At 35.9% G+C, this 22,118-nt stretch overlaps 2 protein-coding genes across 5 annotated transcripts in view; one reads left to right on the forward strand and one right to left on the reverse strand.

Annotated features, from left to right (window-relative positions):
• LOC136043121 (arylsulfatase B-like) overlaps nt 1–2,586 on the forward strand; it is a 43,697-nt gene extending 41,111 nt beyond the window's left edge. For both annotated transcript variants that reach the window (XM_065728057.1, XM_065728063.1), the window contains exons 7-8: nt 108–266; nt 2,099–2,586. In XM_065728057.1, the coding sequence (XP_065584129.1) occupies nt 108–266; nt 2,099–2,529 (590 nt within the window). In that variant the 3' untranslated portion in view covers nt 2,530–2,586. The remainder of the gene's footprint in view (nt 1–107; nt 267–2,098) is intronic.
• A 576-nt stretch (nt 2,587–3,162) lies between these two features.
• Nucleotides 3,163–22,118, reverse strand: part of LOC136043134 (dehydrogenase/reductase SDR family member on chromosome X-like) — a 30,375-nt gene continuing 11,419 nt past the window's right edge. Inside the window, exons 4-7 of one of the 3 annotated variants that reach the window (XR_010621562.1) lie at nt 12,471–12,678; nt 8,464–8,665; nt 4,768–4,969; nt 3,163–3,411 (exon numbers count right to left, since the gene is read on the reverse strand). Coding sequence is in view for 2 of the 3 variants with exons in the window: in XM_065728068.1 (XP_065584140.1) it covers nt 3,226–3,411; nt 4,768–4,969; nt 12,471–12,678 (596 nt within the window). In the remaining variant the exon portion in view is untranslated. The remainder of the gene's footprint in view (nt 3,412–4,767; nt 4,970–8,463; nt 8,666–12,470; nt 12,679–22,118) is intronic. The other 2 variants (XM_065728068.1, XM_065728071.1) reach the window with 2 other exon arrangements.

The following is a 22,118-nucleotide window of genomic DNA, read 5'->3' on the forward strand; positions in this document are numbered from 1 at the left end:
AAGTGCTTAGAAAATAGCGCTTACTCTCTCACCCTGCACAGGCAAGTTTGTTATAGAATGAAACGGGGTTATACGATTTGTCTAATTATTAGTATTTTTATTTTTAGGAGCTAACTGTTCATCTTTGAAAGGCATAGATGGTGTTAATCACTGGCCAACATTAACCGGCAAGTCGGATAAACCACCGCGAACGAAAACAGTTCACAATATAGACGAGGGATTTGGCTATGGAGCAGTAAGGAAAGGACCTTGGAAACTCGTCCAAGGTGATGAATGGTTATGTTACATTTAAATGGTTTTACAATACTTTAGGCGTGAATGTGTAGATTCATAATCACATAAAGAATGCACAAAAAGACGTGGAAAGGGTGGATAACTACTTTCTTATTTTTACTTTCGACGAAAAGTATACTCAAAGATAAGCTTGGAAAAAATATGTAAAGACAGGTACATAAGCATTTCTTCAGGGAATTTTTTAGGTCATGTAAGCAGTTAACAGATTAAGAGCGTTAATTGAAATGCCCAATTAGGATGTAATTTTCACGCATATAGCACAATATTTGTTCGTGTTTGCGAAAAGGCGCTCTTCTCGACTTTTATCATTTACTCTAATTATGTACAAACAAATAAGAACAAGCTCTTGTAGCAGTGTCGTCAATTCAGAGGAGGGGGAGGAGGTCATATGTCCTCCTAAAGTTTTTGCATCCCCCCCTAAGACTTCGAAAAATATATTTTCAGAGGAAATTTTCATTGAAAAAACGACAAGCTTGAATTTATTTTGAAAAATACATTCTCCATATATTTTCATATATTGATGTCACTGCCTTACATACGCGCGCAAAATCAAAGCATTCAAGAAATATATAAACCACTCCAGAGTCTCCCCAAATGACACATTTAATTTCCTTCTGGGTTTCAGACGGCATTTTCGTTTAAAGTACACCTTAAAACAAAATAATGAACTGGTTCAACAAGATTGGTTGCACAAAAGCTAGAACAAGAAAAAAAAAGAAAAAAAAAGAAAAAGAAAATATAATTTCAAGATTTTTGCATTTTGTATTTTCTTAGATAAAATATCTTATCAAAGCTGGCTTTATTTTAAACTGCACCCATAAACCTATAACGGTTAAGACTTCGAATTTTCCTTTTTAGACCATTTTAAATGGAATTTCCCCAAAGACGAATGCCTTCCCTCCAAAAAAAACATGAATCTCCCCCCTCAAGAAAAAGACTTCAAGACACTAATTCTGCATAAAGCTTAGCTTTGTTAATTAAAAAACACAAAAGATTTCAACCTGATTTTAAGTTAACTATCTTATTCTTTTTTCGTAAATCCGTCAACAAAGATCGTTTTGCCATTTTTATCCGTTTTATTCGTCATTTTTTTCCTTAAGGCATCAAAGAAATGACAATAAAAAAGTTTTTTGCCCCCTGAGTCCATCTTAGGTCTATTAACACCTAAAAACCACCACTTTCTAAGATTTTTCTTTTCTTTGCCTCAAATTATGGAGTTTTGTTAGGCAGCACCACAATCTCGTCAGTGTTTTCAAATTGAACCGTAAAATTAAATCTGCATAACGAATTTGTTAAATTTGACAACACTTTTCAACCGTGAAAATTTCAAATACTGCACCAGACAACTCATTCAACATATTCAAAGACAACTGCACCTTCAAAGGCAAGGTGCATCATTAAAAAAAAAATTTGCTATGCATATTTTAGCTAACTTTTTTTTCAATTTTTCTTTAATTTGGCGCCTACCAGAAATTTTTTCGTTAAAAATTCAGTTCCCAATATTTCCAAAAATTTTCAGGGATATATCATATTCAATTACTTAAATTTCCACTTGCTAAAGTATTTCATTGTTGATTTTGGGCTGACTGAATTAATCGAGTTGAGTTAAAGATCACAATCAACCCTTTTTTTTAAATCCCTTAACTGGCTCAGAGAATCACCTTCCTAAGAATTTGTTCGTTTTATGTGTGTAGATCTCTGTAGAATAATCAAATTTCTTGTACAAATACGAAGATTTTAAACTCAGGCGGAATAAAAAATTTTGCATGACCATCATAATTGATACTATTCATTTCTCCTGCAGGAACTACATACAATGGTGACTGGGATAAATGGTTTGGGCCATCAGGTCGGGACAACTTTACCATAGATTGGAAGCATTATAAGAAGCTAATAGCTGACTCAGATACAGCTAAATCTCTTGCCCGTATCGGGGCCAGATTTGGACACTTTGACAAAATAGTTAGTCAAGCTAATGTGAAGTGCTCAAATCCACCCGACATTTCAAACTGTAAGCCCAAGGTGAAACCATGTTTATTCAACATTGAAAGAGATCCTTGCGAATATGAAGATGTTGCAGACAAACATCCGAAAAAGTACACAGAACTCTTAAAACTTTTAGAAGATTATAAACATACGCAAGTACCACCGAGGAATAAGCCACAAAATCCATTAGCTGATCCAAAGTATTTTGGATATGTGTGGACCTACTGGGCTGACTATTTGAAAATATAAGTACCCTTTTCTTTTGTCTAATATTCGAATTAATAAATATACTCTAAGCTTTGATAATGGCTTGATATTTTATTTTATAAATTTGATTCCTACACTTAAATTATAATCATATTAATGTTCCAACTGAAGAAAATTCAAATATTCGATGTTTCGAGTATCGAATATTTCGAAAATTCGATAGCTGAGATTCAGCTTTATTTATCCACTAGAATTTCAATTCCGGTAGATAAATCTCAATTTCCGTTATTTCAATTCTATGAACTGCTGCAATTCTAACGCTTCACTTGCCCGTTTTGGGTTGCGACAAAATATTGTATACATCTCGAAATAAATCCCGTAACAAGCAAGTTTGCCTTTATTTTTTTAGATTTAAAACCATGTTGAAAACACAGCAGAAAAACTGTATTTTCAGCAATTTTCGATCATTCTCAAGGAACAACTCCAAGCAATGTCGTAATTCTGGCTTGATGAATATATTCATACGAAAACAAAGAATCCAATTATATACATATCCTCTCTTTTGAGCATAGGTTACAGCTGTAGACTTGTCGCAAAATTCAATGCTTAACAGAGAACATAAAAATTAAGTAGTAAACATAGTAAAGAAAAAAAAATGCAGGACAAGAACAAAAATACCGATCAATTCACAATTTATTCCTCCAACCATAGAAATAAAGAAAAAAATATTAAAAAAACTTAGAGGAATTCCTTAATTCCAAGTAGTTCACAGCTTTTGTCAAAAAGGTTTTTCTGGAGTTCTTCATTATAGGCAATTTCAAGCGCTCTCGTACTTTTGCAATTCTCAAAATAATGCCCACTCAGACTCTCTGCATCAGGAGACAGGGCACAATAAATTGATCTTTCAGCTCCTTGTTCCGGAGTCTAAAAAAAAGGATAATTGATATGGCTTCAGTGATAAGACCGAACTATCGGTTCAATTTACCAATGAGCTATTGCTTTGATAAAAAGTCCTTATATTACCTGGACTCAAATTGTTAGTCAAATTGTTGGCTTCGATATAAAGCGTACTTCGGACAACGTAATTCAATGTTTATAAAAAAAACTCGTTATGGAAAAATAAGTCTTGTTGTATATTCTCGAAACTGTGTGTGACACATTAAAATGAATTGCAACCATATATAAGTAGGCTCAATTTTCACGCTGGCATTGTTCCAGCACACTATTCCCAGTACTGAAAGATCAAAGTTACAGGAGTTAATGACCACGTTTTAGCGTTGTTAACAATATTTTGGGTTGCACTTACAAACTTTAAAGTTTTTACTTAAAATACACGATTAAGGGCGCGGGATTAGTAGAGCACCAAGAATAGTAGATTGAGCTATTCCAAATAGTTTGTTGAAATAGTTGTCGAACAAGAAAATTCATGAACTTCATCCAATAATTGAAGAAAAAAATACAATAGGTAAAGAAGCGCATAAAACCACATGAGCAATTTGTAGTAATGTCTGTAACAAGCTAGTTATTTTATTTTCAACAGCCCCCTATTTTAGTTCTATGAGTGCTTTCATCAGTAACATAGGCGCTACGATTTCAGTCTCATAGTAACGTTCTCAAGTCCATGAAACAAAATTACATAGGACTAATTAGCAAACTTTGATGCAGTACACGGCTGGTATAATCATAAAAAGGACATTTAAGCTCGTGATTTGTCTTTTGTATGTTGTCAACCGCTCCCTTAGTTTTCTACAGAATCTCATCTTTTCCTCCTATTCTTCAGTTTTCTTCTTTTCTCGTCTGCAACTTCTTTTTTTATATCGGGTATCAAGGCATCGCTGCCTGACGATATGCCGCTAGTCACGACAATTATATTGTTTCAACTTTTAAACTGTTTATCGAACCATCTCATACAACAACTTAAACAAGGTTCTTTTAGAATAACCTCAGCAGCATATTGGCAAGTAGGTATCACTAGAACTAGACCCAGGATTGGCTACGACAGTACATCACGTATTTGCATTTGGATAGGCTGATGGCATTAAATATAAAATATCTCAGTAAATGTTAGAGAGACAGAGGAAAACAGAAACACAAGAGAGAGAGAGAGAGATTTTTTTTTTCGGCAAGGAATTGTGGGAACGGGGTTAAGAATTTTTTTTTAGTTCTGTGATTGTATTCAAATTTGCATTTAATATAAAACAACACAAGAATAATTTTTATTTAAATAAAATGAAAACTCTACAAGGAAAGAGATGAAAACAAGCACAAAAGTTACCCGACCTTGAACATCCAACCACTTGCGGACCGTGCTGCCTGGGCATACCAAGTTTGTTTGTAAAGGTCCGTCTTGATCACACCAGGATGCAGCACATACACTTTAACATGATGACCCAAAGATGCCACAAGAGAGTGTAAATAGAAGGAGAATAGAATCTGAGCTAATTTAGAATTCCCATAACCAAGAGGACCAGAATAGTGAGATCTGAAAGTTTAAAGCACTAATCAACTCTATACTTGCTTAGCTGGAAGAAAATAGCCGACACCACAATAACCTTTCAGTCTTTACACTTTCAAGTTACTGTAATAAGTTTACTTTACCTTAGAGTTAACTTACCGTGCACAGTTAAGTAACGAGACATTTTTACCTTAATTGATTCGCTTAGATATAGGACCCTTAAAAAGCTGAAATCTAAATAGGAAATTCAACATAAAAAGTCAAATAGAAAAAAAAGGTATCAATTCCTTAAAAATGCTTTATATTTCTTTGTGGTCGTGCGGTCACAAGTCGACACGGAGGTGTATTTATGAGGTAAAAAAGTTGTCCTTACATTAAAACGAAACGGAATACGGGAAATCTTTAATTTAAAGCTAAAACACTTTGTTTAAATACGTTGAAGAGGGAGAAGGAAGTTCGAGATTCCATCAGGAGTCTTTTTCCATCAGATGTTCTGGGTACCCGGCTGACTGACCGTATTTCAAACAGTAGGTTGTACGAAAAGTGTGGTTCAATCCCGCTTTCTGGGGCTATAATGAAAGAAAGGTTGAGATGGCTAGGCCACGTTCTACCGATGAAGGATGACAGATTACCGAAGATTGTCCTTTTTGGCCAACCGTCTGGGGCTACACGGAAAGCAGGTCGTCCTTGTCTAGGTTGGGAGGATGTCATAAATAAGGATTTAAAGGAAATGGGAACTTCCTGGGAGGGTGTAAAGAGGGAGGCTTTAAATAGATTAGGTTGGAGGAGGAGCGTGCGTAGCTGTGTTGGCCTCAGGCGGCTTGGTGCTGCAGTGAGTTATTAGTAGTAGTAGTAGTAGTTTCCCTTTATCACAATGCAATAACATGGGTATCGTCAAACAAAAAAAAGGGAAAAACACAAAAAGACGCAACATAAAGAACACACATGGTGAGCTATCACTTCGATTTGAGGATATTGTCGTTGTAGTGCTTCACGTAATATGGAACGAAGGAGTTCAAAAATCTTGTCGTTGAGTGTGTAGGCGGGCATTCTAACAGTTCTTTTCCATCTTTAAAAGTTGCTAGCCTCGTCTTGTGTGCGTGGGTCACTGAAGTAAACTGAGGCAGGATATCTTGGTGCGTTGGGGACTTCAGGATGTCAGCTCCAAACTTCATTAGCGTTTCGTGCCTCCTTTCATCCAGGGTTGGGAGCCTGAGTTCGCTCAAGCTTTCTTCGTAGTTTTTGTAATTTGATCCAAGAATTATTTTGCAGGCTCTTGCTGAATTGTTTCAAGCTGACTTCTGTGTTTCTCTGTAAGCAATGGGTGCCAGACAGGACACCCGTACATGACTATGGGCATTACATAAGTTTTGTAGCACGAAAGAAGGAGTTGTTCTGTCATTCCAAACCTTCTGAGATTTGCGAAGGATTTTAGAAGACCAGCTGCTTTTGCTGTGATATGGTTGATGTGATCTCCGAACGTAAGATCGTCACTTAGTGTGATGCCGAGTATTTTGACTAATTTCTTTGTTTGGAGAGGTGCAGATTCGTCAATGCTCTTCTTCTTCAGGAAGTTGACACGCAACACACAGCTTTTCTCGAGACTTAGCTGGAGCTTCACTTGATCCCAAAGCTCTGCAACCAGGGGCTCGAGTTGGTCGTGTGTTTGTGACAGGAATCGTAGTAGACTTATTGAACAATCATCTGCGAACTTGTACCTTTGTTTATGTTGTCTCATCAGTCGGTTTATTACAATGACAAATAAGATGGGATCTATCTTGCTTCCTTGGGCTGCTCCACATGTGATGTCTTGGAAGTTGGATGCTTCCCCGTTTTCAAGTTATACGCACTGTTGACGACCAGAAAGGAAACTTGTGATTATGCACAGCAGAAACTGCGAGACCTCCAGAGCACGGGCTTCATTGATAACAGTCTCGTGATCAAGGAGATCGAAAGCTTTCACAAAATCAGAAATTATTATATCAGCAATATGTAATTTGAGGTTGTTTCTTTGGTCTAACGAGCACCATCCCCTCATATCAATGTTCTCTAGATAATAATGTTACCATTGAAAAAAATAATCAGCAAATGAAATCGCAAGGAAATAGTTTCTATCAAAATGCTGTTTTTCATCGTTTGATTTGCTTTTCACTTTGTACGTAAACCGCAAATAATTGCGGCTTCAGGAAATAGTCGTCTCAGAGACTATTACCAGAGGGCTCAAAAAATTTATTAAAGGCAAGAGTAAAAGGTGAAAATGAACAAATTGGTTGACTGGAAAATACCTCCAGCAAATAGTTGAGCAGAAAACACCCAGACATTTATCCTTTGACCCTTGACGGGGGTCGGCACTTTATTTCCTCTTACCAACAGCCGTCGTCAAATGTTTTTGCCAGCTGTCTCCATTTCAGCAATGATACAAACGGCTAAAAACGAGGAGATCGTGCTTTAACAATTTTGCGAATAGTAAGTTTTTCAATAGCGGAGCAAATAGAAAAAAAGGAAAAAGATTTTGGAGTACTCCAGATGTACAACTTGCTCACTTCAAACGAGTGTTGATGTGATTGTAGAAAGCCTTTTTTTCAATTCCTCTAGAGTCCCGATTTAGCAAAGAAGCTCAAGCAAATGAAAAGAGAAAACACAAAACTGTAAAAATAAGAATGAGAAGCTGAATAGAAAAGACCTGGCCCAGGATGACCAAAAAAACTATCTTTCCAAAGCCAACAGATAATAACAACAAACTAAACGAAAAACACAGGCACTACATAAAAACCAACAATCACCTACATTAAGCCAAAAGTTCACCTTACCCTAATCAAGGCAATGAGCCAAAACAAAAAGAGATTATTTTGATTGCGGTGGCTCAGAAGGCGTTAAGGCGGATGACATAAACTTTAGAGAAGAATAGAAAATTGAAAAAAGTAAGGTTTTAATAAGTACTTGTAGCGTACTTTTGTACACACAAGATATTGTTTTTAGATCACTAACATGATCTAGAAGCAACTTATATGTAATAGGCTAAAATACCTATAAGTTGTTTTTACAAGTGAAAAAGCAACCCAACAACTTAAAGTTATCTCGAAAACGAAATTCGAGACGGAAAAACTGATAGGATACATCGATCAAGCACGTTTCAGGAAGGGGGTTATAAATCGCATTCGTTAAAAATATGTCGCAAAACGCCTCTGACTGGTCACAGTAGATTTAACAATCTGATTCAAAACTAGCACATAAACCGGACTACCAAATTCCAGATTAGTTGGACTCTTTCACAACCCTCCGGCGCCTCATAGACTTTTAACAGATAAAAAAAAGTGTCGAAGATTCATTAGGTTTAAAAGTCGTACTCTAGAATCAGAAAGATACATATCTCATTTTTCACGAGATTCATGGCTTTGCTGCTTCCTTTATACATCGGCTGTCTCATAAAAAAAAGAAGAAAAAAAGATTTGTTATTTAGTAAAATGAAAAAAAAAAATTTGGCTCATTAAAACTAATACAAGTGTAAAGTTTAGACGCACCTTAAACATGAAATTGGAAGTTAGAACCATGAATCTTGCATACCAGGCTTGATCATACAAATTTGTTTTAATGAATCCAGGATGCACTGCATACACGTTAACATTCCCTTGCCTTAGAGATATTAGCTTGTTTAAGTAGAATGTAAACAAAACCTGAGCAAGCTTTGACTGACCGTATCCAATCGGTGCTGTATATACCTTCCTAAAATTCCAAAATTTCGTCAATTTATTGACAGTGTTATAGCACATTTCCTTTTGAAGGACGTGTTCAAAATCTCTAAATAATGCTATTTTATGAAACCCAACAATTAAACGTCAATAATACAGTTTCTTCCTTCAATATTTGCTATAGAATAAATTGTGTTTTGTGATTGTTCAATTGTTTTATTTTCGAATCGGATGCCATTAGGAAAATTTAATTGCTTTTTACTATAATTACTTTAATTACTTTCTTTTTAAATTATTATGTTTATGTGATTCACATGCTTTATTGCCATTTTTAGAAATCCTACTCAAATTAATAGAGCTTGTAATTGAGAGGACGTACAAGACAGATAAATTTGAAGCCCTTGATTTTTGACCATATTTGCCAATATATCCAAGTGTGAGAATTAACAGAATCTGAATTCGACTACCGTTAATTCTTAACGCCATTTAGACCGTTAAGTGATGGTAAAAACAGTAGATGCAAGAGCGCCATCTATTTCAAAGCAAGTTAACTTTTATTTATTAGTACAACGGTAGCTTGTACAATAACAGATAAATTTATTCTTTTCGAATACCCTTTCCGGTGCTTTACAAATTAGAAATTTTTAAGAAGATTTTTCAGTTTTATTTTCATTTGCTTCTTGTAGAAATTAAATAAAGAAAAAAAAAGTTTTTTTAAACTGAAAGTAAGAAGCGACATTAAAACTTAAAATGAACAGAAATTATTCCGTATGTGAAAGGGGCTGTTCCCTCCCCAACGCCCCGCTCTTTACGCTAAAGATTTTTATTGTTTTAAAAAGTAGAGTTGTGAGAAAGGGTCAAATTTTAGCGTAAAGAGCGGGGCGTTGAGAAGGGGGCTGCCCGGCTCCCTCCTCAAACAACAGGTACTTTTGCTCTGCAGGTATGCGATAAGACAGTCTGAATCTCTTGAATTTTTCAACTAGACCCCAAAAAATTCAGTTAATTAGCTTTCTATGTTGTCCTTGCATGACAAAGGATCCAAAAGAACAAAGATGAAAGAATCCCATGACTTTTCGATAGTTGTAATCCAATTGACCATCTAAAGATGTCTGCTTGATATTGTGGTCATATTTCGAAAAGTCATCGAAATATGAAAATCCCACGGCTTTTCAATACATGTAATCCAATTGACTATCTAAAGATGTTTGCTTGATAGTCTGGTCATATTTGGGCGAAAATTGTCGTTTCGCACGGCACAGAGTGACAAGAATCTTCACTTTGCTAGTTTGATATCTTTCGTAACTAAAAAAAGGCACTAGAATTTAAATTTACGGCCAAATGGGTCCTCTCCTATTTCCCTATTACAAACACTTCAACACGAAGATCACAAAAAAAAGACATGATCCCATAAGTTTGTATGTCTAGAACACTACTGCTACAACGGATGACTTATTGCGGCACCAAGCCACTGAGCCCAACACAACTGCAACCGCACCTCTGCTTCTTCCCATCCCATTTGAGGGCGTGCAACATCTCATTTGGCCCCCATGAGCCTTCACCTAACCATCTTAACCAGCCTTTGATAGCTCTAGAAAGTTGAATGGAACCACTTTTTCGTAAAGCTTAATCTTTTATATATAGTAATTCAAACAGTTCCTAAAAGTATCCTTATACAGATCCTCTGGAAAATATCTAGCATATTCTTTTCTACCCTTAGAAGTCCCTACATTTCAGAGCATTATTTGAATACTATCGTTAGGATGGCTTCTTCCACTCTCACTTCTAAGGCCCATCTTATTATTCTTTCTAACTTTCTCAAGCTTCAAAAAAAAAACATCCACAACCTGGGCTAATTTCGTGGTACAGAACTGAAAGTAGTGAACAGTCCACCCCAGTAGTAACTGAACCTATAAAACAAGGAGCTTCGGTAAAAACATACACATCAGAGAAATTTGCTGTTTCTGGTGCTTCCAAATATGTAAAGTTAATGAAGTTTAATGTTACCAATCAAAATTTTTCACAAAAGACAGTTTGCATAATTTAGAAAAGGTAGAGAGCACCCCCCAACAAAAGGCAATATTAACGAAAATTACAACGTAAATTCAATACATCAATGAGCCTGATACAGAAGGTTTCAAGACCGAAAACTTGTAAGCGAAAACCTATAACTTCGGATCTTTCCTGAGAAAGTTGTTTTTTTCATCAGCAACTATTGTATCGAACCAGTAGTCGCAAAATAGTGAGAGAGGGATTATTTAAACAGAAACTGAGAATTTTATTGTCCTTCTATGCAGCAAAAGGGGTCGTTTAACGGCAGAGTGCCGAGTTCTACCGTTTTGAAACACAAGAAAACAATTATGGTGCAACTATGGCCGACAGGCTGTCGCACAACAATTCTGAGATACCCAATCACTTCTGAAGTATCAAAGTACTGTTTAAGACACTTGCCAGGACGTAGCCCGTACTGCCACATCGTGGCATATTAGTCCCTAAGCATATATACAATTTATATAAAAAACTGTTATTATATAGAACGTTTCAAAAATAAAATTTCAGGCCCAAAATTTCAACTTATTATGGAAGTTTTTCAGATCCAAATGAAGCGTAACTTTAATTCCTAAATTCCCTTCATTTAGAAGAAACTGTTTGGTCAAAGCATAAGATATGGGTGTTGAGGGGTAATAGCAACCCTCTTGCTGCAAGTATGAGTATCAGTTAAGAAGATACAGGGAAGAATCAATTTGATGATTAAAATAAAATAATAACACAGTCAATGAGCCGCAAATAGAAAAGAGGGTCACCAGAAAAAAAAAACTAAGAAAAATGTATTTTATTATTCCCCCCAGTTATCCAAAAAAACTGAAGCAACACAACAAACATTTACTAATTTATTAAATTTGTCTGAGACTTTAAAAGACACTGACAACCGCATTTTTGCTTTGAAGTTATTACTATAAAGGAAAATTCTAGACAAGACAACAGTTAAAAGCCAGCAAAAGCAGAGGACAATGTATAAAAAGCTGAGCAAGGTATGAGCTTTGAGGAAGAAGTAACAATTGGGCATACTCGAAGCAATGACTTTTTATTTGCTGAATAAAATTCAATTTGCTTGCTCAATCGTCCAGAACCAAAACACATGACCTGTAACAAATACGTTGTGAGCATCTGTCACTGGGGACTACAGGGCATGATGTTACATAAGGTATTTTATCGTTGCATAGGACTGGTTATCATTGATCATTTGCTATTATTCTCGTTTTAAGACAACAGATACAGAAAAACAGAATTTTCGTTACTATAAGCGCAAAACAAACTTCGATGTTAGCCATTTCGATGTATTATAAGCATTTTAGGAGCCTAATTTGTTGTTATCTGCCATTTTGGACCGAAAATAACAAAAATAATTCATGATTATTAATGATAATTGTGTTGTGGAATACACAATTCGAAAATTATAAGTAAACATTGCGTTTAAAACATAAATAAGCAAAAGAAGACATCTAATGATAGTTTGAAGGTTCTCATATTGCTAGACTACAGCCGTGATAAGAATTACATTGTAGGCCCTGAGATGATTGACATTTACCATGGGCAGAATTTACATGCCCTACACTAAATAAACGGGACAGAGGAGGGAAAAGGGTAGTCCTTAACCCACCTTCCAGTGTATGCCTCTGACTAAAGTATCGCATATATTTCACGGCACATGCTTGACAGCAACCGTAAAAATAAAACGAAATCTGTAAAGGTAATTTTGCAGTAAAGACCTTAAACACAGCACATTCCCCTAATGTTCCCAGTTGACCAAAAAGAAATACCTTTAAAGGTTAATAACTTACTGAAGTTGAAGATCATCCAATTCAATACATCCAACTTTGTGTGCTGATGATGATATGTTGACGATTCGTGCAGCTCTTCCTGGTTTTCCACTTTCAATCATCTTTGGCAGAAGCAAATGTGTTAGAAGGAAATGACCAAGATAATTCACAGCAAAATGCTGTTCAAATCCGTCACTCGTTAAAGAGTGAGGAACGAACATAACACCGGCTAAAAAAAACATTTAATACATGTCATGCAAAAAAAAAAATGAAAAAAAAACCAGCAAGCTGAACAATGGCCAGAAAGTGAGCAGACATTACCCTAGCCCTCCTTTAACAACGAAAAGCGGAAAATTTGTAACATTTGGAACAATGACACTATCGTCCCCCTCCCCAACCCTAGGAATATTTATGGGTATTCTCAACTGAATCTCTTCCAAAAACAATTTGAGATTGATTAAATACGTTCCATCACTTTCCATATCGCTTTAATGGATAACATTTAATCTTCGTATCTGATATGGACAAAGTTGCCCTATCAACAACATCACATTACTATCCCAAGCTTTTAGTTTGAACAACACTATACTGAGCATATTTTGGCAAGAACTCTGCTTAGGAATGAGATTTTGTTTTATTTCAATGTCTTATAGTAACACCTCAGTAGCCAGAATGAAACATAAATCAGCAACCCCTTTTTAAAAACGCATACTCCTTTCAGAGATGAAATTTTCTTTTAAATATAGTTCTTTAATGCACATGAGAAATTCAGCTCTACCACACCTTTAGTGTATTAAATATAAAAAAACAACTTTTTTTAAACTGAAAGTAAGGAGCGACATTAATACTTAAAACGAGCAGAAATTACTTCGTATATGAAAGGGGCTGCTCCCTCCTCGACGCCCCACTCTTTACGCTAAATTTTGACTCTTTTCTCAATTCTACTTTTTAAAACAGTAAAAAACTTTAGCGTAAAGAGCGGGGCGTTGAGGAGGGAGCAGCCTCTTTCATATTTCATATATAAAATTTTCCTATCCTATTCGGGCAGTAACTGTTTTTCGTTTGGTCCCACAACACTTTTCATTAATTTATATCCTGGACAATGAACATCTTTTTAATTACTGCTACTTGAAAACATAAGTAAAATTCAGCTTTACCGAACCTCTAGTTTATGTGTAGTTAGGGGGTTATATTTATCGAAAGCCCCAAAGAAATCTACCTCATCCCATTATTAGTATAATTTCAATCATTTTCCAATAAGTTATATCCTCCATTATTTTTTTTTTACCTATAAACTAATTTTCATATTGAATTTACAATCTGAATCACTTTAAATATCTTGTTACAACATGTACATCAAGTTAACTGGCAAGTTAACATCAAGTTAAGTGTCTGACGTACACCCCCCCCCCAGAAAAATTCTCTCTACGAGTAAGATTGAGCAGCCAAAGGGAAATTCAACCAAATGAAAGGAATGAATAGGAGAAGATATTCTGGAATATTCTACCTTAATTCCAAGATATATGTATAATATAGCTGTCGAATCAAATAGTTTGCGGTAATTAACTGTGAGTAAGGAGTGACGTGGGCCAATATTAGCCAAAACTCTAAAAACAGGAATACTGATAACAACTAATAAATAAAAAAATTGGACTTTTATGCTGATTCCAAATATATATAGTTCATATAAAACTCATATATAAATGTTACACTTCAAACGTTATGTGCCTGACAATATTTGAATGATTTTCAAAAATGGGAGTCATCCCGAAAGGGCAAATAAAGTTAATGCAAATCAAACCATTAGATTCAGCAAATTAGAGACCCCTACAATAAAGGTATCAAGCTCCTATACAAAAAAAATGTGGAATTTTGCATATTTTTTTAAACAGAAGAAAGATTACGGTTTCAGGTTTATTTACATTTTTTTTCTTGTTTTCCAGGGGTGACCGTATTTAACCAATGGACCTAAAGGATCCGGAAAAGGTATCGTTCAAACGGAAATTAAAAGTCCTAAAGTCCATTTTCTACCTTTTTTGGCACCAAGTTACTATTTTGCTCCATTGAGGACCAAGTTGCTATCAATTAAAAATTCTAAGATAACAAATCGGTTTAAATGTATTAAAAAAAAACTAGACATTCAGCTTTCCAGTTGTGGAGGAAGCAATGCCACATGGTTGCGCATTCGCTCCGGAAAAACCACGTGGTCCATACAAATAATAGTACTTCAGACGTCAAAACCACCTGGGTGAGCGCCTAAAGGACGATACCCAATACTTTTTTGTGAACAGGGGTTGATGAATTTTTGAAAACCTTCTCGTTTGGAATAAGGAGCTCTGTCAATTTCAAATTTGCTTGGTTATAACCTAGAGTAACCTAGACGTGAAAACCTTCTGATATACATTTAGTAGACGCGTTCTTGATAATAAGAGGTGAACTGGTATTATGTACTATAGTTTTCGACAGGGGCTTAGGCTATGTATGGAGGAAAGGGAGGCCCCTCTCCCAATGTTTTCAGGCAGTCAGATAAAAATTTTGAGTTGGTCATGAAAGAAGATCACTCTCAGTCCATAAAGAGCAAAAATGAAGTTATTTTAATAACAATATAAAACAAATCAATAGGTAAAAATTACCAGTCAATCGATAAAATCTATTCCCCCCCCCCTCCAACCAAAAAATCTATTTGGCTGATGACACCTCTCGTTTATACAGTTGTCACTAATTTCATATTTTCAGACTATTTCTTTAAATTTTATCTCACTTGACTATGAATTCAACCCCCCCCCCCAAAAAAAAAACACAAAAAAAGAATCAAAACAAATGAGAATGTGAAAAAAATACTATATAATATTCTATACATTCTGCTTATATTTTGGAATATAGGTAGAGTATTCCAAAATTCCTTCTTTTCTTCACTATTTTTATTTGTCATACTTTCTTTTTTGGCCGCTCAATTTTGCATGGAGGAATTTTCGATGGGGATAGGAGAAAGGACCACGCTTAGCATCAGCTGCAGTATTCTCCAGCTTATAGGGTTATAATAGACTCATCGAATCAAGTATATCAGTAATGCCAGAAAGCCGCTCAGCATTCACTTCCATTTGACTAGTTGCATTTAACCTGTTTGGTATACAAAAATGTATGCTGTTCATACTTATTACCAAGAAAAAATGCAAGAAGAAACTAAAACTACAAAAGAATTTCGACAAAGAAATGACTTTTCTTTTGCAAATTTCTTTTCTTTTGGCCAGTAGGATCTTTATCGGTCTTTTTAACTCTGGGTTGATTGGATCAATCTGATTTGTTGGACCTTATTAGTTTCTTAAATGCTAAAATAGAAGGGACATCAAAAATTTTAATTTTCGTTAAACTGAAGCGTCGACTCGACATCCTATGCGCCAACAATGGCTCAGGAGGATCTTCATCGATCTTTTTAACTTATAATATATTTCGCAACACAAGTGACGGCTAAAATGCCTAATATACTGCCAGTAATATATTCAGTTTGCAAGGTTTTATGCATCTGTTGAACCTTTAATTGAAAAAATAAATGCTCTCCAGGTGGCGTTTCTCCTTCAGGTAATTACTCAGCCGTAAGATACGGCTGGACAAAGAGTCCATTATTATAATGGAAATATTTATTACCAAGAAAAAAAATGCAAGAAGAAACTAAAACAACAAAAGAATTTCGACAAATAAATGACTTTTCTTTTGCAAATGGTTTGTTTTATGATACATTTTCAATAAACACGACGTTTTAGTTGTTTTAGGTGAATCTTGAGCACCAGCTGTAAAAGTACTGACAAAGTCATGCAGATCATCAGCAACCTACTGGCACCAGCTCAAACAAATTTTTTAAACAAATTGAACCAATTGGTGTCAAATGACCAAATTAAGATAAAATTAAACTCAAATGGCCACTTTTAAGATAAAGACCTGGAATTTATCAATTAATATGTAACCAAAAATAAGAAACCATTATACAAATAAAAGAACGTTAAAGTGAATGCAGTACAGCTCATGGTCAAAGAGTTTAGATCCACTGAAGATCGTTTTCTTTTATATTTCTTTTCAGAAAAGATTCCAATTTTCAAAAAAATGCCTTAAAGTATCAGAAATATCAAAATAAACAAAATTTTCCGCTCCCTGGATCCATCATACGTCTATTCATACCCCAAACCAGAGATTTTCCTTATAATTGTTCAAAAATGAGGTTTCTGTAGCTGCATCATATTTACATCACAATAAACACGACCCGGCACGTACGCAGGGGGGGGCCATCGCCCCCCCCCCGAAATTTGTGAAATGTTTGATTTCCCCATTGTTTCTTGGGATTTCCGGCAAAAGTAGGACACTTATTAAGAATATAGATACATGTGTGAAGGCTTTTTTGGGGGATTTTACAGCATGCAATTATCCGGTCAAGTCACTGCCCAATTATTAACCCATTTTCTGTCTAACTTTTTAACCTCTTTGAAGTAATTAGCAATTGTACTGTTATTTCTTTTTTGTAAAGAGAGTTTGCTTTCCACAGCAAAATAGAATTATCCTTGATATTAGGGCGTTTGTCACCCCTTTCCAGGATTAAGTACAGCTTTTAATGGATCAATTTTGGAAACTATCATTTTTCATTAATATCTACGTTTTTGCAATAAAAGAACTACCCCCCATAGCACCCATATTCACCCATAGCACCCATATACCCCATTTCAGTGGGATATAATAGATTAATCACTGGTTCTAAATCGCTATGAACATAACCTGAGCCTAAAACGTACTTTTGAGGCTTCAGTCTTCTTCCCCCCCCCCATCCGCTACAATACTACAGATTAAAATTAATCTGTATTTTCCGATATACGTGCTTTTTGCATTAATAAATAAAAAAAGTGCTACTTTATATCTGCTGTTTCGAAGGTTTTGGCCCCCCCCCACGAAAAAATTCCTGCGTACGTGCCTGAACACAATATTTAGCTGTTTCAGGTGAACCTTGAGCACCAGCTGTAAAAGTACCTACAAAGTCATAAAGATGTACCATGGGCTGTGATGAATAATATTGTAGATGTGGTTCAATTGAAGTTGCCAAAAAAAAGTTTCTTAAGTTCCCAGCGGATGTCCTTCCTCCCCCCATCGTTATCAATGGACTCGACAGTTTCCTCAACTACGATTTATGGATTCAAAAATTTTCTGACTAATTACAACAGTTTTCCTATCTTTTTAATAAATTGAATTCATTACTCGTTAAATAAGCTTAATCTACTAGATACATAGGTGATCCATAGAAACATCCATATCCGCATCTGAGGCAAGGGTCTACGAGATTAATCCAAAGGTGAACCTTGTTTCAGGTGAACCTTGAGCAACAGCTGTAAAAGTACCTACAAAGTCACAAAGATGTATCATGTGCTGTGATGAATAATATTGTAGATGTGGTTCAAGGGAGGTTGCCAAAAAAAAGTTTCTTAAGTTCCCAGCGGATGTCCTTCCCCCCCCCCAATCGTTATCAATGGACTCGACAGTTTCCTCAACTACGATTTATGGATTCAAAAATTTTCTGACTAATTACAACAGTTTTCCTATCTTTTAAATAAATTGAATTCATTACTCGTTAAATAAGCTTAATCTACTGGCTGCATAGGTGATCCATAGAAAAATCCAAAACCGCATCTGAGGCAAGGGTCTACGAGATTAATCCAAAGGTGAACCTTGCTTCAGGTGAACCTTGAGCAACAGTAAATAATGAAAGTAAATTTTCAAGTAAATAATGATATGCTGCAGTCCCGTTTGGACTTGTTGCAAAGTTCGCCGTTTCGTATTGAAGATGTTTTGTCGTTATCGGTAGCGAATGATTTTGTGGGTCATCCATTTAAGCCGCTGCGGAGTAGCAAATATATTCGGTTAAGTGATATTGAAATGCCTGGGCAATCTGAGTCTTTGACTGTGGCTCAGTGGAATTGTCATCTGAATTCTAACCACCATGAGGTCACCCGTCTGCTAGATCAAAATCAAGGAGTTCAATGAGAGGAGGAGGTTTGACTTTTCTGCTAGCAAATTCTTTAGATTACGTAATTCGAGATGATTTAACTCTCTGGAATGAAGGTAAGCTCGAAACTTTATCCATAGAAATAGAGTTAGAGAAAAATAGAAAGTTCATCATTTCTTTGGTTTACCGGCCGCCCAGCGCAAACCCAGATGATTTTTTTTGGAGAATTCGATGGATTTCTTCAAAGAATGTCAAGTACTAAACTCCAATGTATTTTTTTAGGCGATTTTAACTTTGATCTTTTAAATCTAGAAGGAGTAAACCTTGATTTTTTTTAACCTTATGCTTTCACATAACCTTTATCCCGCAGTTTCAATCCCAACTAGGATAACAGATCATTCGGCAACCCTGATTGACAATATCTTCCTTTCTTCGGATGCAATTGTGGAGTGCTGTCCTGACGTTGTCTTACACAATCTACCATTATTTTGGTCGGACCATCTACCATTATTTTGCACCATTAAAAGATTTGGCTGTAAACATAAAACCACTACTAAGTTTCAATTCAGAATGATGAAAGCTGAAAATCTCAGGAAATTTAAAGAAGAAATCAGCACAGTATCATGGCAAGAAGTCATGGCGGAGAAAGAAGACCCCTCGACTGCTTTTGATAAATTTATGAGTATTTTGTCTCCCATCTATGATCAGTGTTGCCCATTAAAAACTGCAACTAAGAAGAAAAACCAACCGCGGAAGCCATGGATTACGGAAGAGATACTGGAAATGATGAAGAAGAGAGACCAACTATTCTCAGATTATCTCAATTGTGAGAGTGATGACAGTTGGGAAGAGTACAGAAAGGCAAGAAATAGGGTGAATTCTGCACGTCGAGCTGCAATGAGGGAGTATTTCGGAGAGAAATTAAAATCGCAGAAAGGAGACATTAGAGGGACCTGGCTGACTATTAAAAGCGTTCTCGGCAATGGTAAGGATTCAGCATAAACTGAACAGTTAGCCATAGGTGAAAGAACTGTGAGTGGGAGGCAAGAAGTTAGTGAAGAGTTTTGTAAGTTTTTTACCAAAATAGGATCGCAAATAAACCAAGAGGCAAAAGATCAAAGCGGACAGCTAGATACTGAGGAGTTTGACGATAACCGTGGTCTTCATCACTCATTTTACTTTACCGAATGTACTATGGATGACATTACCCAAGCAGTGAAATCGATCAAATCTAATGCAGCTGGTGTTGATGGCCTAAACATTAAAGCATTTAAAGCAGTTGCTGCGTATCTCTTACCTGTGATATTATATCTAGTCAATTTATCAATTCAAAAAGGTGTCTTTCCTGACGAACTAAAGCGGGCAAAAGTTATACCCCTCCATAAAGGAGGCGATAAAAGAGATATTTCCAACTAGAGACCAATATCCATTCTACCGCTCTTCTCAAAAATTTATGAAAAAGTAGTGTATAAGAAAATATACGAGTACATGAATTCGCTTGGGTTTTTGTCAGATTCGCAGTTTGGTTTTAGAAAAGGTCATTCTACAGTGCATGCCGTTCATCACCTTTTAGATTGTGTAAATAATGCGTTAGAAAATAATTTGATCCCTCTAACTATTTTTATTGATTTGAAGAAGGCGTTTGACACTGTGGATTTTGAAGTTCTACTGAAAAGACTGCGGAACCTTGGAATTAAAGATACAGCATTAAGTTGGTTTCGGTCTTATCTGTGTGGAAGATCAATGAAGGTGGTGATGAGTGATATATCTAGTGCAGCTATGCCTATAAATTGTGGTGTTCCCCAAGGATCAGTCCTTGGCCCGTTACTCTTCTTGGTATATGTGGATACTCTTCGATTTTATCTAAATGATTCAGTTTTAACCTCTTTCGCCGATGATACAGCTATCACAGTGTTTGCCCGGACTTCAAAAGAGGTTGTGCAAAAAGCGAACCACGTCCTTAGTCGGCTTCATGTTTTTACAGCTCTAAGCTCACTTTCAGTAAATCCAAGAAAAACAAATTTTATGGTGTTTAGTAGAACTGGTGTACCTGAACTTCTTGAAAATGTGCTTTATAACAGTGTTGGCATAACACATGTGTTTTTTTGTAAATATCTCGGATTTTATATTGATTGTAATTTGTCATGGAAGAAGCATGGTGAAATAGTGTCGGCAAAAGCAGCTAGAGGATTGGGAGTGATGAGGAGGCTGAAAAAAGTGTTCCCGGTAGCAGTTGTCAAATTGTTATACAGTGCTATTGTGCACCCCTACATCACGTACGGTTGTTCTGTTTGGGCAAGCAATTTCATGATGAATTATAAAAGAACTCAAATAATACAAAACAAAGCACTGCGTCTGATAGGAGAATTTCAAAACTGTCAGAATACTGCGGAGTGTTTAAGAAAGAATGATATTTTGAACATAGGCGAGCTACGCGATTACCAGCTAGCGATTTTTGTTTTTCAAAGTGTAAATAAGGTAAGCCCTGAGTACTTTTATGATTTTTTTAAAACTAACTCGTTTTATCACCCTTATTTTACCCAAAATTCGGAGGATTTGACTCACGAGAGAAGAAATACAACGAGAGCAGGATTTGTTCTCAGGAACATAGGTGTCAGCGTCTGGAATGACCTTCCAGAATTGGTCAGAGCGGCAGTAAGTCTGGCATCATTCAAGAGAATGGTTAAATTCCATTTTTTTAAAAGGAGAGAAGTGTGATAAGAGGAAAGAGTATTTATTTATTTAGTATTTAATATTAATTATTTTGTTTTTTACCCCCCCCAAGGATTTTTTTTTCTTCAAAATCATTTGAGGAAATGATTTAGCAGATCATGGTGGTTAGAATTGCGGCCACGGTCAGGACTCTTCTGTCTTAAGAGTGGCCGTTAATGGCAAATTCTTTGTTTAATTTATACGTTTTGGATGAAAATAAAAAATGTCTATGTCTATGTCTAACAGCTGTAAAAGTACCTACAAAGTCACAAAGATGTATCATGTGCTGTGATGAATAATATTGTAGATGTGGTTCAAGGGAGGTTGCCAAAAAAAAGTTTCTTAAGTTCCCAGCGGATGTCCTCCCCCCCCCCCATCGTTATCAATGGACTCGACAGTTTCCTCAACTACGATTTATGGATTCAAAAATTTTCTGACTAATTACAACAGTTTTCCTATCTTTTAAATAAATTGAATTCATTACTCGTTAAATAAGCTTAATCTACTAGATGCATAGGTGATCCATAGAAACATCCATATCCGCATCTGAGGCAAGGGTCTACGAGATTAATCCAAAGGTGAACCTTGTTTCAGGTGAACCTTGAGCAACAGCTGTAAAAGTACCTACAAAGTCATAAAGATGTACCATGTGCTGTGATGAATAATATTGAAGATGTGGCTCAATTGAAGTTGCCAAAAAAAAATCTTAAGTTCCCAGCGGATGTCCTTCCCCCCATAGTTATCAATGGACTCGACAGTTTCCTCAACCACGATTTCTGGATTCAAAAATTTTCTGACTAAATACAACAGTTTTCCTATCTTTTAAATAAATTGAATTCATTACTCGTTAAATAAGCTTAATCTACTAGATGCATAGGTGATCCATAGAAACATCCATATCCGCATCTGAGGCAAGGGTCTACGAAATTAATCCAAAGGTGAACCTTGTTTCAGGTGAACCTTGAGCAACAGCTGTA

Source organism: Artemia franciscana, chromosome 2, assembly GCF_032884065.1.
Source record: "Artemia franciscana chromosome 2, ASM3288406v1, whole genome shotgun sequence".
NCBI classification, from domain to species: Eukaryota; Metazoa; Arthropoda; class Branchiopoda; order Anostraca; family Artemiidae; genus Artemia; species Artemia franciscana.